The sequence below is a fragment of the Oenanthe melanoleuca genome, chromosome 14, assembly GCF_029582105.1.
Source record: "Oenanthe melanoleuca isolate GR-GAL-2019-014 chromosome 14, OMel1.0, whole genome shotgun sequence".
Taxonomy (NCBI): Eukaryota; Metazoa; Chordata; class Aves; order Passeriformes; family Muscicapidae; genus Oenanthe; species Oenanthe melanoleuca.
This window is the reverse complement of record NC_079348.1, coordinates 14,022,663-14,036,935: the sequence shown is the minus strand read 5'-3', so window position 1 is coordinate 14,036,935 and position 14,273 is coordinate 14,022,663. Positions and strand designations below refer to the sequence as shown.

Here is a 14,273-nt window from a genome sequence, read left to right as displayed (position 1 = left end):
GAAGGGGCAGTGGAGCGTAGGAGAGAAGGACAAAAGAAATTACTGGCTGAGAAATGATGATCACAGAGAGGAGAAGCTGGAGATAGAAGGTGGGAGGCTGTGTGGAGAGTGCTTCAGGGATGATGAAAAGGTTCTGTGTGCATTCATTGCACTGAAATAAAATTCTGCAGTCCTCTGCCAATACCATGGCAACTGCCCTGAGACAGGTCATGCCTGCCTGCTCCTGGGGCTTTCTTGATATCCTCTCCCATTAAAGCTGAGGGAGAATTTCTTGGGAAATGCAAACTATTGATTTCAGTTCAATTGATCTCAGTCAGGTCAGCTCAGTGCTCAAAGTTCTGTCTTCTCTTAGGGATTTTCTGGATATCTGGTGTGCCAGGTGGGTGGCAAACTTGTCTTAGGATCCCAGATTCAAGTTCTTCATGTCTGACACACTCCAGAGCTCGTTTTATCACAGAGCTAGAGATTAAACAAGAAATTATTGAATCCCAAATCACTTACAGGCTTTTCTGAACAATGGAAAAATGCATATTCTTCCTCCAGCAGCCCCTGAAGGATAAAGAGGCTCCTTGTGCCTCAGGGCTTGGTGCTGTGGTTGGATATGAGCCCCCTGTAAAGATTGCCCAGTCTGGTTTCTTCTTGCTGCTGTTATAAATCTGTACAAATTCTTTTATAAATTAACTACTCTGCACCTGGGGAAGGAGCACAGAGAGGATCTGCTGAGTTTTGCAGCCAGGGTTAGTTTGTCAAGACAGCAGCTGTTTCTGTAAAGGGTGAGATGTAATAGCTCTCCCTGTCAGCATGGATTGGAAATCATGGATGGCTGTCACAAAGAGAAATCAGGACCATCTGATCTCAAATAAATTCAGTCCTTAACTTGTCTCTCTGAATTTTATTGTGCAGTGGCTTCAGTGAGGAAGAAGCAATGCATGAGAACAATCTCTAGTGCATTCCAAAGTGCTGCTTTGTAGGTTTTCCATCTTCTCTTTATCCAGCTTCATTTGGGAAGAAGATGAATAAGTGTGTGGTTCATATTATGATCTTCCTGCCTTCCTTGCATTATCCTTTTGAATATTCACAAAGACTTTAGATGTCTGAAATTTGTAACAGAAATCACTTGAAATTCACTCAGAAAAGGAGACAATCAGATTACTTGAAACAACACTAATCAAGAAGATCAATTTCTATTTTTCCCCAGAGATCAACTTTTAAATTCACTGGGAAACATTTAAACAGGTGATTGAAATAAAAAGCTGAAATAACTCTTAATTTGGGCCTGATGTTTGGTGCTTTGCACCAAATGACGTTAGTAGGTAGTGTTAAAATGATCTATAGGAAATTGAGGAGCTTATTCTCTGCTGCAGGTACTTAGTGGGGAAAAGGAGCTGAGAGAGTGGCATTTGGATTTGCATAAACATGCATAATCTCATCAGGTGCAAAACAGTGGGGTCTGAGTCTTTAAATAGGAAAAAAAATCAGTTTTCTGTCTGTGAGAGCAGTTCCTGGTTGAATTGTGTGAGATGTGAAAGTGGAACACTGCACATGTGGAAGTGCCCTCTGACACAGATGTCCTTGGCATGGGCTGGCAGGGGCAGTCCCTGCCCTCTCCTCCCAGAGGATTCTGATGTTGGGATAACCCATGAGCCCCACTCTGCATTTCAGCAGCTTTGCAGCAGGGTCAAACATCAGGAGCAAGGAGAGGTAAGAAATCTCAGGACAAACTGCACACCTTTCTGCCTGGGGGCTGGGATCATATTTATTTGCTGGAAATCCAGTTCCATTCCCAGTTGGACTTAGCTTGAGCATGATGTAGTTCCAAATCAATGGAAACCTCCATGGCAGGACACTTCATTGTGATACTCTCCTGGATTTTTTTATTTTTTTATTTGACCTGGAGAGCTGAGAGTCTGAGTCTCCTCCTCAGGCTTTGTTCCATCTGTGAGAGGACTGAGGAGGAACCTGCCCTGTTATCAGGGTCTGAGTCCCCTTGCTGGTGGCCACCTTCTGCTGGGAAACTTCAGAGAGTGCATCTCAGTTCCTGCTCAGTTCCTGAAACAGCTCCAGGTTCTTAATCCATGGAGTAAACTGGAGTGGAGCTCTCTTTTGTCCCTGCTGTTCTGTGGAAAGAGCAGAGCTATGGGAACCAGAGAAGCAGGATGGGAAAGGTGAAACCTGCTGGTGTTATCCATTGCTGGTTGCCCAGAAATGATTTACCTGCTCTTTTGTGTTAAAGAATCCAAGCCTGATGCATGAACAGTTCTAGAAGTGCTTGTCACCCCTTCTGAAGAGCTTTGTCTGAATCATTACTCACCTGCACTTCCTTCTTCTCCAACCCACCACTAGGAGATGTTTGAAAATGGTTTTATTCCAGTCATCTTAGGAGTAGGTAGAGCATTGTGTTGTCCTGGGGAGCAGGAAGTAGGAGTGCAAATATTTTCAAGCTGGAGAAATGGTAAAAAACAGGTCTGTGATTCCTGTGCTTGGGCTCTGCAAGAGTTGGAGAGAGGCTTGATGGTGCTGCCACTTCATTTGGGTGGGAGAGCAGGAATAAACTGAAGAGTGCTGTCAGCCCCCTGCTGAAGAGGCTGGTGCTGTGAGACATGGGGGCTGTATTGAGCTAATTCATCTCAGAAGGCAGCAGAGTCCATTATCAGTTCCTGGAACCCTCAAGTTCACCAACAACAGCTGCCCTTTAATATGATAAACACTCTCCTTGAAAAGTGTGAGTAATCCTGACCCCCTTGGAACACTTGGGCTTTGTGCCACAGGCGGGGGATAATTCAGGAGTTTGAGTCTGGCAGGGATGAGGCAGTGCCTCCTAACTTCTAATCACTGTTAATTTGGATGATGATTTCTTCAGGCACTGCAAACTGACCCCAGGTCTACACTGCAGAATTGTACATTGACTCAAATAAATTACACATTCAAACAGAATCACTTGTAAGCTCACTACAATAAATATGTAATCCATGAAGGGAATGTGCAGTGAGATGTTATTGAGTCATTAGAATTCATCCCTTCCACAAAAGCAAATAGGAGAAATGGAGAGTTGTCCTTAGGAGAAATTTGCATTGTATGTAATGCTGAATACAGAACACATCTGATCCACAGGATAAAGTCCATCCTCTGTCATGTTATTTTAGATAGTGTAGTAGTGAATTTGTCTGTGCTATTGCTGACCTGAAGCTTCTTGTATGAAAACATTTTGCCTGGAAAATTTTGGGCAAAAAAATGTTAGTCTGGATCTCTTTTTTAACTTATTTCCTCAGTCCTGTTTAGATTCCTCAGTGCTGGCAGAAGATTTAAAGGCCTGTGCCCTGCACTGGTCTCATGCAGCCTCTCCCAGTGCCCTCCCAGTCCTTGTCTCCTGTGTCTGCACAGTCCTCCTGAGCTGTGCCCTGCATGGACAGTCACACAGATCCTCAGCAGAGAGCTCAGTGCTGTTTCCTTGGCTGTTCTGCTCCCTTGGCTCTGACCTGTGGTTCCTGGGTGGGTCAAGAGTATTTCTGACATCACAGAATGCTTTGGGTTGTGATGGGCCTTAAAGCTGATCCAGGGCCATGGGCAAGGACACCTCCACCAGCCCAGGGTGCTCCAGCCCCCTCCAACCTGGCCTTGAAACCAGCACAGCAGTGCAGAGAAGTATTTAAGGTGGAAGGTTTTGAGCTGCATTTTGTTAGTTGTCTTTTGGGGTTTTTTAAATAGAAAACCAGTCAACTAAATCACTTTTAAACCTTTTTCTTGGTCACTGACTGACAGATTCATTCTGTTCCAAGCAAGGTCAGCTGTACCTTCAGACTTTATCCAGTGCAGTCCTCAAAGCCTCCAAGGACAGAGGCTGTGCAGCCTCTTTGGGCCAGCTGTGCACTGTGTGAGCATTCCAATAGAAAATGTGCAGTAGCCTGTGCAGAAAGGTTTTACACTGTATCACATCATTCCAGAATCATGCCAGGAGGAGAATTACTCATTTACTGTGTGAGGATACGAGGGGAGAACTTAGAGAGAGGCCAAGAGAGTTCACACAGGGCACGAGCAAGGCAGCCAGGTCAGCAAACACATCCCACAGGGTGAGAACAAACAATTGCCAAGCTGCCATTCCTCTCCCTGAGTGATCCCCTTCTGCTGAGCTCCCAGAGGGAAGGGGTTGATGTCCAGGTTTGGAGAGTGCTGATCCCTTCCAGCTCCATCTCTGGGTATTGCAGTGCTGGGGCTGGATGAAATCAGGACTTGCCAAGCAATTATGGGAGCTTTAGGAAAAAGTGTGTGAGAAATGTTAAACCAATCTGATTTAAGAATAGTTGCTGTGGGTTGGTTTTGAATGCATTTCACTGTTTGGCTCTGTGCAGCCTGAGCTGGTGTCATTGAGAGCTGCATTGGTGTAAATCAGCCAAAAATCTCATCTTTTCCTGCCTCTGCCTTCTGTGTGACCCCATGTGAAGACACCTTTCCCACACATCCTTGTTGGAAGCTTTTCTTCCTAAAGGTTTTCCCCCAAAACAAAGTCATCATAGCTGGATTTAGGACAAAGGGAAATGGCCCCAAGCTGTGCCACAGGAGTTTCAGGTTGGATATCAGGAGAAATCCCTTCACAGGGAGCATTGGGACATCCCATGGTGGGGTCACATCCTTGGAAGCATTCAGAAAACAAGTGGATGTGGCACTTGGGGACATGGTTGACAAAAAACCCCTTGATCTCAGAAGTAATTTCCAACCTTAATGATTCTATGAAAAGCCATGCTAGGTTTTTCTACTCTGATAGCTTTCCTTGATGAAACATTGCCCTCACATTAGAAAGCATCTGTGCTTTCCCCCTAATTTTCTTGATGGCATGAAAGCTGCTCTGTTAATTAACACGTTTGTCCTTGAAAAAAGAAACCTTTCAAGGTTCTGAGGTGCTCTTGTGACTCCTATTGATGAAAGTGCTCTTCAGTAGTGATCTAACAGGTGTAATTGTTTTGATAAATGTGAGTGCTAGAGCTGGTGTGCCAGGATTTATTAGGAGCCACCATATTTCTGTAGTGCCTGTGGGATCACAGCTGTGCACACTGATTCCTCCTGGTTTGTTTCTTACAATGGATGCACTTGTGTTCAGGCACATGAGAGGGGATCCCACTTGTTGTACCTTCACAAAGAACATTCCAGAGCTTGTTCACAGTGCCCTGGTTCTTGTCAGGATCACCATCACATCATTCCCTGCCAGACCTCATTTAAAATCCTGCCCATAGCTGAGCAAGCCTGATGCTGAAGGTTCTTCTGCCCCACTGCTTCAGGTGGATCTTGTCTGTCCCACCATTCCTCAGCTGAATAAAAAGGAACAAACCCTGCAGCACTGCAGTCAGGTCTAGTCAAACATAAGAGCCATATTCCCATTCAGAACATGAATTTTGGAGGAGGTATTTAACACTAGTGCAACATCCAGGACACATCATCTCTGCTCTTAAAGAGCAGCTCCAGGTGGGTTGGTACCTCCTGTTTCTATGAACTTTAGTCCCTTTCCCGTTGGCCTTGGCAGATTTCCTGTCACTGAGAGTTGTCACATTCTCATCAGGCTTCTCCTGGTTTCTCCTAATTCTTTATCTGCCTCCTGCTGCATGAGTGGCAGCTCTCTCACCAGAACCAGCTGCCTCAGTGTAGCAGGAGCTGATCTCAGGTGCTTTGTTCTGTGACAGAGCAGGGAGCAGCTGCCCAGGTGAAGTCAAGGTGAGCTGAGCCCTTCAATCCAGCAGCAAATTGGCTTCATTCCTCCAAGGGTACTTCAGAGCAGTGGGAGCACTGTAAATCACTCTAGGAAAAAAAATCATAAACAAAAAACATTGTTTTCCCTTGCTAAGATGAAAAAATTAAACATACAGAGATTTCTGGGATTGGGAGAGTGTCTGAGAACAAAAGGAATAGCTTAGGCAGAAATTGAAGTGCTTGATCCAAATGCAAAAAGTCAGTGAGCTCCAGTTGTTGTCCTGTACTTTTGCACTTATTCCCTTCCTATTTCACTCACTCCTTTCCCTTTCCTTTTTACTTAGTGATAATTGTGTCTGCCAGCTGGCTGCAGGGCACAAGTTCTTTGTATTCAAAATCCTGCTGGTGGTTTAAAAAAAAAAAAAAAAAAAGCCCAAACTTTGAGGTTAGCTAAAACCTAAAAAAAATAAGCAAGAAAATAAAAAGAAAAAAAAACCAAACCAAAAAGCTGAACTGTTTTAAATGGTCAAATACTGAATCATTTTTATTCTTCCTGCTTTTGAGCTATCAGACTTGCCTTCAATCTCATGGATTCCAGATTGATGTCATGGTTTTAAACCAGGAACATCAGGTACATATAAAGGATTGGGATAAGGGACTGGCACTGCTGTGGCTTCTCCAAATCCTGGATCACTGGCCTTGAGATAAACACTGAGTCAGTGGCAAAGCAAGTTGTCTGTGAGTCACCTGCTGGGGGATGTTTTCATGGCTTCAGTTTAAAAACAAAACCACCCCAGACACCCCTCCCACCCCAGAGCCTGCACACTCTAACTCAAAATTGTTTTACTTGTGCAGAGAGCAAGAGATCAGATCATATTAAAACATTGACACAATTATTGCAAAGACTTCCATAGGTATTAGGTGGAAAATCATCTGCTTTGCCAGCTGAAGAAGATTGAGATGCAGAGCATATGTATTGCCTCATTCCAACTCCAGCCTACAAAAAACATTACCCCAGCTCTCCACAGAATCTGTCAAAGTATCTGGAACATGTATCAAGGCTGGGATGTTGGGGTTTATGAATTAGAACCAGGTTTATGTACTTCATCTCTTGGCTGTGTTTGCAGTAGAGCAAGTCATAGTTTTGTGAAGCACATATGTTGAATAAAAAAGTTTTGGATGCTGAGGATCTGATATCAGCACATTATGGGGCATTCTCAGGTGTTTGACTGACTTAACACAAAATCCAAACTGTGCTGGGGTGATTTTGTGTTAACTGGTACTTGAATTGTGTTGATCTGACACTGTGATTCCCCAGTGGGAGCTGCCACTTCATTTGAATAAAATTCACTTGGAGAGGACAATCCAGAGAGTGTTTGCCTGCTGCAGCTCCTGCTCTTTGTTTACTGGAGAGACTCAACAGGGGGTTAAATAGTGGCTCCTTCCCATCCAGCATCCCAGGGCACTCAGGCTGTTCCCTGTGGGAGCTGCACCAGCACAGGGACACATCTCTGTTTTCATGGAGCTGTCACTGTCACTGCTGACACCTGAGCAGCCCCTGGGCCCTAATACAACAGCCTGTGCTCAGAGAGCACCTGCAGTGCTCCAGTCATCACCCCCAGCTCCTGTGCCCTGTGCCAGCCCTGGATCACACCCAGGGCCAGCCTCAAACACACAAACAGCTCTGATGAGCCCAGGCTGGGCTTTGCTGAGCTGCCCTAAGTCACATCTGCTGAGGTGGTGTCACCATGGAAGCCTCCCAGGCCCAAAACTGCAGCTTTGATCATTGCAGGTGTTCAAAACCTTTAGAACATTAAGTGATAAATTCTGTTTACTTTCTGGGTTTCTGAATTGCCTTCCCTTCTGCCCCCTCTTTGAAGATGTCACTTGTTAAGGACAGTAACCAGCAGTTCACTGATGCTCTCCTGGTTCTGACTGGTTTGGACCTGCCCTTTTAAAACATTTTCTGTTGCTGCAGTTTTTGATGAGCTTCTGCAGGATGTGGCAGTGATGGAGCCATGGGCTGCTTTGGAAGGGAGGATGCACAGCCTCAGCAGGTCCCTTGGGCTGACAGTGGCATTTGACCAGCCATGCATCAAGTTATTCAGAAACCTAAACCAGCAGAAAAACAACATTTTTCCTGCCAGTTAAGTGACTGGGCTGGTTTGCAATGACTTCAGCTGAGCTGCTGGCAGCAGCACAGGTGAAAGGCTGGGGGAAGGGGGAGAAGTGGCTCATCTCTATGGGTAAACATTCTTTTAGCCTTCGTTTCTCTTGTAGTTTAACTTCATAAACCCCATCTTCTTAACCCAGCTGTTATCCCCACGGGTGCAGCACCCCATCCTCCAGTCAGGACCTTGGCTAGGCACAAGCTGAGCTGCAGAGGAGAATTTGCCTGGCTTAATTTTGTTTGGATGGATTTGTTTGCAGCAGGTTCTGCACAAATGCTTTTGTCAGAGCTGGAGAGTGGAAGGGAAGGAGCAGGGAAGCAGGGCAGGGCAGCTGCTGATTTGTCTCAGTTGGAATTGCCAGTTCCAGCTGTTGTGGTGTGTGCCTGGAATTGCAGTGCCAGGCAGTGACTATGTCTGTGCTGATTATTTCACTGCTCTGTGAACATTCTAAATGTGTTTCCTGAGCTTATGAATTTGTCCCCATGACATTTGGGAAATGTCCTTTTCCTTTTATCCTGGTTTTTCCTTTCTTTGGATATGCAGTGTATGAGATGCAGTGGGGTTGGGATCCCTCATTTGTCCCAGGGACAGAGCAGGGGGGAGGCTGCCTTGGGAATGGGGGCAGGGGCTTATTTAAATCACTGACCATAATTAAACCTTAGGGCTGGCTGAGAGGAAGAGGTAAAGAAAAAAAAAAAAGACAGTAAATGTGAAGCTCATTGAGGAAATATTGGGACTCATTGATGCAGAGGGAGACCTTGGAATGACCAAAGGAAACACTGTTAGCTAGAGACCTCTGAAAATCTTGCCTCAGGTCCACACTCATTTCAATTTTCATCATTTTTGAAAAGGCTTTGCTGGCACTGAGTGGGGTGGAGAGTGCTAAGCATGAAGAAGGAATTCATAAAGAACAGCAGTTTCCTCCACAGAGTATTTCAAATGTTCTGAGTCTACATGAAATGAGTTTAAAAACATGCTTGTGTCTTTTCCTCACTTGTTTTTGCAGAATTAGCTTCTCCCTGCAGAGCACACCATCAGTTTGGAGTTTCAATAGTCCTGTTGATGCAAGTTACTGCTGGAGGGTCTCATTCCATGGGATTTGGCATCCTGACCTTTCAGCTTTATCCCCTGGACATGTCATACCTGCTTCAGTTTTGCAGGGTTCTTCCTTTGGTCCCAGGGATCCATTAGCAATATTCCTGTCTCTGTTAGCACTGAGAGTTTGCAGAGCAGACAGTTTGTGATTGCCCACAGCAGATTTTTGGATCAGGATTGATTTCCTTGAGAGAGGCACTGAGCTGTGTTTCTCACCAGGTACAGGTGACACATCACTTCCACTTGGGAGCATCTTCCCTGCAAGCTTTTCCAGCATGAATTCCAATTCCCAGGACAGATATTTATGCCAAGTTGGGTTGGACCATTCCAGTCTGTCCTCAGGCCTCTATTTCCAGCAACTTCCTCATGTGCTGGGTGGGCCTTGGAGGTTCCTTTCTCAGCTTCTGTATTTATGGAAACACATTTCCACTTGAAAGTGGAAAGAGCTTGTGCTCCATTCCACATTTCATGCTCTTCTTAATTTCTTCCCTCTGTCTTATGGATATTCCAGCTGAGTTCATGTTTCCTTCCCACAAGTGCACTGTAAGTGTGGAGGTCTGATCACATCAGAGCAACTGGTGGTTTTAATTATAATCATATTTTGCATAGAAAAATCAAAGGTTCAGAAAAATCTTATTTCAATCCACAATTAATTAACTTTCCTCTGCCTGACTGGAATTGAGGAGACTAAAATTAGCAAAATTTGTGGCTAAATCTTGTATCAGCTGTTGCCAGCTGTCCATGTTGTGGGTTCTGGCTGTGCCTGATTATTCTGTGTATTATTCTATTGTGTTTAGTTTGCTTTTCACCTTTAGTATTACCCAAATTTAAGCTAAATGTCATTAAAAATTATCTAGAAAGGTCCCATCGTGTGCCTTTTTAGTGTCACTGACCTTGACTTGGTTGGTTCTCCTTTGCAGCAGAGTGGTATAATAAATACATGGCTGTGCTTTTCCAGCTCATTGATTGGGTTGTTTGCCCCAGTTTTGTTTGCAAAGGTGTGGATTTTTTCTGGTTTGGATGTGTGTTAGAAAGTGCAGTCATTTCACAAACCACTTCTGGTGTTTAATGGACTGCTGGCTGAAAACAGCTACCAAAGCTTGCTTTTCAGAGCAACAGCAATCATCTTCTGTGGGATGGAGACAAATAGAGCAATTTTCCTTGGGATAAGTGATGTTTCACCCAGTGGGGATGTAAGGTTGCATTTCAGTGCACTGGTTGATCTCAGCTTTGTATACTGACCCTCACGAAGCAAGCAGGAGCTCCATATTTCAGATCAAACCTATTTTTCCATAAAACAGTCTCAATGCTGACATTTTCTAGTCCTATTCTACCTGTGGCAGCTTTCCCAAGGCAATTTTCTTTTCTTGCAGGAAGCAGCCAACATGCTACGTCTCATTCAGAACAGGCTGAAGGAGGAGGAGCAGCACCTGCTCAAGAGTGGCAGTAAGTGGCATTTTCTTCCTTGTAGGAGTTGCTAAGTGCTGGCTACTCCATGTGGAAGTCTCCACTTCCAAGGGGATGGGGGGTGGCAGGGGGAGAACAAGTGGAATCATGACAGCTTGTCCTGGTGTGAAGGACAGGTGTCTGCCAATAAAGGCAGAAGCTTCTCTTTGAAATGGAGAATGTAAACCTACCCCTCCAAATTATAATTTTGAAATTAAGAGGCTCTCAGGCAAAGATATGGGAATTAGGAATAACAGTTCTTTAACAGGAAAATTAAAATAGAAATACAGTATTACAAAGAACAATCCCAACCCTGACAGAGTCAGAATCAAACCTGACACCCCATCAGTCAGTCAGGGTGTTGGCACAGTCCCATTCAATGGTGGCTGCATCCTCCTGCAGTGGCAGATGTGGTTCAGCTGGAGCAGTGCTCCTGGAGAAGGTGCAGTTTCCTCTGAAGGTGCAGGGATGATGTGGAAAGGTCTGGCTTTCCTCTGGAATCCAGTGGAAAGAAGGTACCTTGGTGTCCAAAATCTCAGTTTTTCTCTAGGTTGGAAAGGCTTGGCTCCTCCCCTGGCTGGAGCATCTCCCAGTGGGATGATGGAATTTTATCAGTCATGCCCTGGGACTGAATGGGCCAGCAGCAGATATTATCCTCCTGGAGGGAGGATGGGCTGTGGAAAAGATCAAGATGATTGCCCCAGCTGGTTTAAAGATGGCCCATTAGCAGATAATATGTGCCAGGAGATAAGGAATCAATGCCCCACCTGGCTCAACAGATGGTGACATTGCTGGCCACAGCAACCCAAGACACAGCTTTAAAGGACAGCTGTGAAATGTTCCTCTGGGAATGTTCCCCTTGCTAGCTGCACCTGCAGATCTGAGGAATTATCACAGCCAGCCACTGAATGCTGGGCAACCCCAGAGCAGATTTAGGGCTTCATTTTACTGTTCCCAGCCCTGCCTGGGCTGGCTGGGGATACAGACTTGGCCCAGCAGCAGGGGATTGCTTGAGAGCAGATTTGGACAGAGGATTCTTCTCAGCCAAATGCTTCATGGAGGTGAGTAGTCCTGCTGGTTTGTGCTTCATCACACACGTGCTGGGCTGTCCTGAAAAACCAGGGTGTCCTTGCTGGCCCAAATTCATGTCCTCAGCACTTGTGTTCAGAATGGTTCTTTATGACACAGATCAGAACTTTACCAGATGAAAACTCACAGCTTAAAATTCTCACTAATATCATCAGTCTTCTCAATAGGATCCACATTTGCCTCCCTGCATTTGTTGGATTTTAGTCTATCTGCAAAATGGGAATGCGGTTAAAATTTGGGGGTTTTTTTCCTTTTTTTTTCCTGAACTACTTCTTGATTAATTAGGATCAGAAGGGAATTAACGACCTCTTGAGACTCTGTAGAAAGCTCACAAACCAGACACTGGTCTTTTTGAGCTAAACACCAGCCAGAACTTCATCATGAACTACCTCTGTGAATTTAATATTGCAGTCTGTGTGGTTTTATTTGATACTGGGAGAAACTAGGAGGGAAGTTAATTCTCAGGGTCAGAGGGAGGGTTCATGAAAGCTGAAATTGAGTAAAGATACAAAAATTGCACTTCACAGTTTGTTTTGTGGCTGAGATTTTCAGAAATCAGTCATGAAAGAGGAAGTTCCCTGATTTCTGCCTATCTTTGGTCTCATATCAATGAGGTGGAAAGAGTAAAGGAGTTTTAGCTGAAATATAGTATTTGTAATGTAAATTAAAAGAATGTGGAATTATTTCAAGGATTTATTTGCATGAAAAAGTTCAAGTCCTCCTCTCTGACAGTTTTTAGGGTAAAAAAGTTCAAGAGGAGGTGAGCATCAATCACCAGTAATTGGCAGTATGAGGTATAACATGAAAATTGCTGCCCTGCTTTGTCCTTGTCTGTCAGTTTTCAGCTGGAAAACTGTTCTTTCATTTTGCATCTCTGAAATAAAAGGAACTTTGCCTTTTAGTGACTGATCTGACTGCCACCTAAGAATGTGATTATTACTTTTAATAACCTCAAATATTACCATAATACATCATAATTCAAGTACCTAATTGTCATAATTAGCATTTATTCTAGTGAGAAGAGCAGCAGGATGCTGCTTCCAGAGCTGCCTCATTTATTGACTGTCCCATCACCTTGGCAAATGGAGTCATTTCTGTCAGCTCCACCCTGCCTTTGTCTGGGAAGGTCTGCAGGGGTGGAACTGAGACAGGAAATTTGGCTCTCAGGGCTGTTTTCCAGTCAGGAGCACAGGGGCTAATTAATGGAATGTTGTAAAGCTCCCCAAGCCCACAGTCTGCTCACACCTAACAGCCTGGGCTCTCCCCTTAGAGCAGAGCCCCTCCTCCTCTGCTAATTAATTAAATGCTGCCCTTTAAACAGTTCAAACCCAAGAGATGTGCTTTGGTGAGGGAATGCAGAAGTTGGTGTCTTACATGGCACAGATGGTTTACAGAGCAGCTGTGTTAATCCCAGGATCCTCAGCACAGGAAAAACACAGGTTTGGCACAAGAGGAAACAAAGAAGGAGCAGCAGCAGGAGCTCAGCACCACTGAGGTGCAACTCACACCAGAAACAGGGATCACCTGAGGGATGGAGTTTGTGCTGGACAGGATTCCCAAGGGACTGCAGTGATTTTATCAGAGTGCTGTGAGCATGGTGAGGAAATGGTGTGAGGTGCTGCAGCCCTGAGCCCTTCAGCCTTTCAGCTGTTTGGATTTTGGGTGCTGCATGCTCCTGAGACAGGATGTGCCCTCTAGTGAGCCAGTGACAGGCAAGAGTAAAGGATTTCACCATCAGAAACATCTCTCTGCAGCAGGTTTTTGAAGGGAAAAATATTTCATGGAATCCCAGACTGCTTTGAGTGGGAAGGGAACTTAAAGCCATGGGCAGGGACACCTCCCACTGTCCCAGGCTGCTCCAAGCCCCATCCAGCCTGGCCTTGGGCACTGCCAGGGATCCAGGGGCAGCCACAGCTGCTCTGGGCACCCTGTGCCAGGGCCTGCCCACCCTCACAAGGAAGAAATTCTTTCCCAATTTCTTGTCTAAATTAACCTACCTTCAGTTTAAAACTATCACTGCTTGTCCCATCACCACAGATCCTGCTGAATATTTCACTATTCCACTTACATTTTTGAGTAATGCCCTCCACACAAAGCAAGGTGGTTTTATCCAAAGTTTTATTCCATCTTCAGTTGGCAGGTGGTGATAAATGTGTTGCTATTAGCTGATAAAAGTCAGCATCCTCTCTGCCCTGTGAGCACTGGTACCTTCACCTGCCCACAGAATTGATCAGCTCTTGCATTGTCTGCATCCCCTGACCTTATCTCCTGCTAATTTGGTAAGGAGGGCTCCTAATTAATCCTTCATTTCTCTCTGCAGTGAACCTGCAGGAGTTTTGGACAGCTCTCAGTTGAGTTTCAGCCTGAGAAATCCTGTTTCTCATAAAGGAGAGCTGTGGAATAGTGGTTGAGTTGTGCAGGTCTGTGGTAAGAATAAAGAAAGTCCATGGACACAGTACTCAGATAAAACTGGCAAAATTGTGTAGTGTTATTGTAGTGGTTTTTTTTTATTTTTTTTTTATTTTTTTTTTTTGCTTCCACACATTGCAAATTCTCTTTGACAGAGCAACTCCGTAAAACCACTGCACTGAAAAAAACAACAAAAAACCAACACTAAATTGTTTGAAATACTGTTCTTAAACAACATAAAGATTTTGAACTCTAGCTACAGGTCAGGCTCTGGGTATTATCTGCCTGATGAAAATACACACAATTAAGTACTTGCAGTAGTATGAAAATGTCTTTCATGCTGAGCAGGGAGGAAATTGCTGTTATTTTTCTAATCTTTGCTTGGCA

At 44.7% G+C, this 14,273-nt stretch overlaps 1 protein-coding gene across 2 annotated transcripts in view; it reads left to right on the top strand.

Moving 5' to 3' along the window:
- CLUAP1 (clusterin associated protein 1) overlaps positions 1 to 14,273 on the top strand; it is a 55,895-nt gene that overhangs the window by 25,402 nt on the left and 16,220 nt on the right. For both annotated transcript variants that reach the window (XM_056503514.1, XM_056503515.1), the window contains exon 9: positions 10,316 to 10,388. In XM_056503514.1, the coding sequence (XP_056359489.1) occupies positions 10,316 to 10,388 (73 nt within the window). The remainder of the gene's footprint in view (positions 1 to 10,315; positions 10,389 to 14,273) is intronic.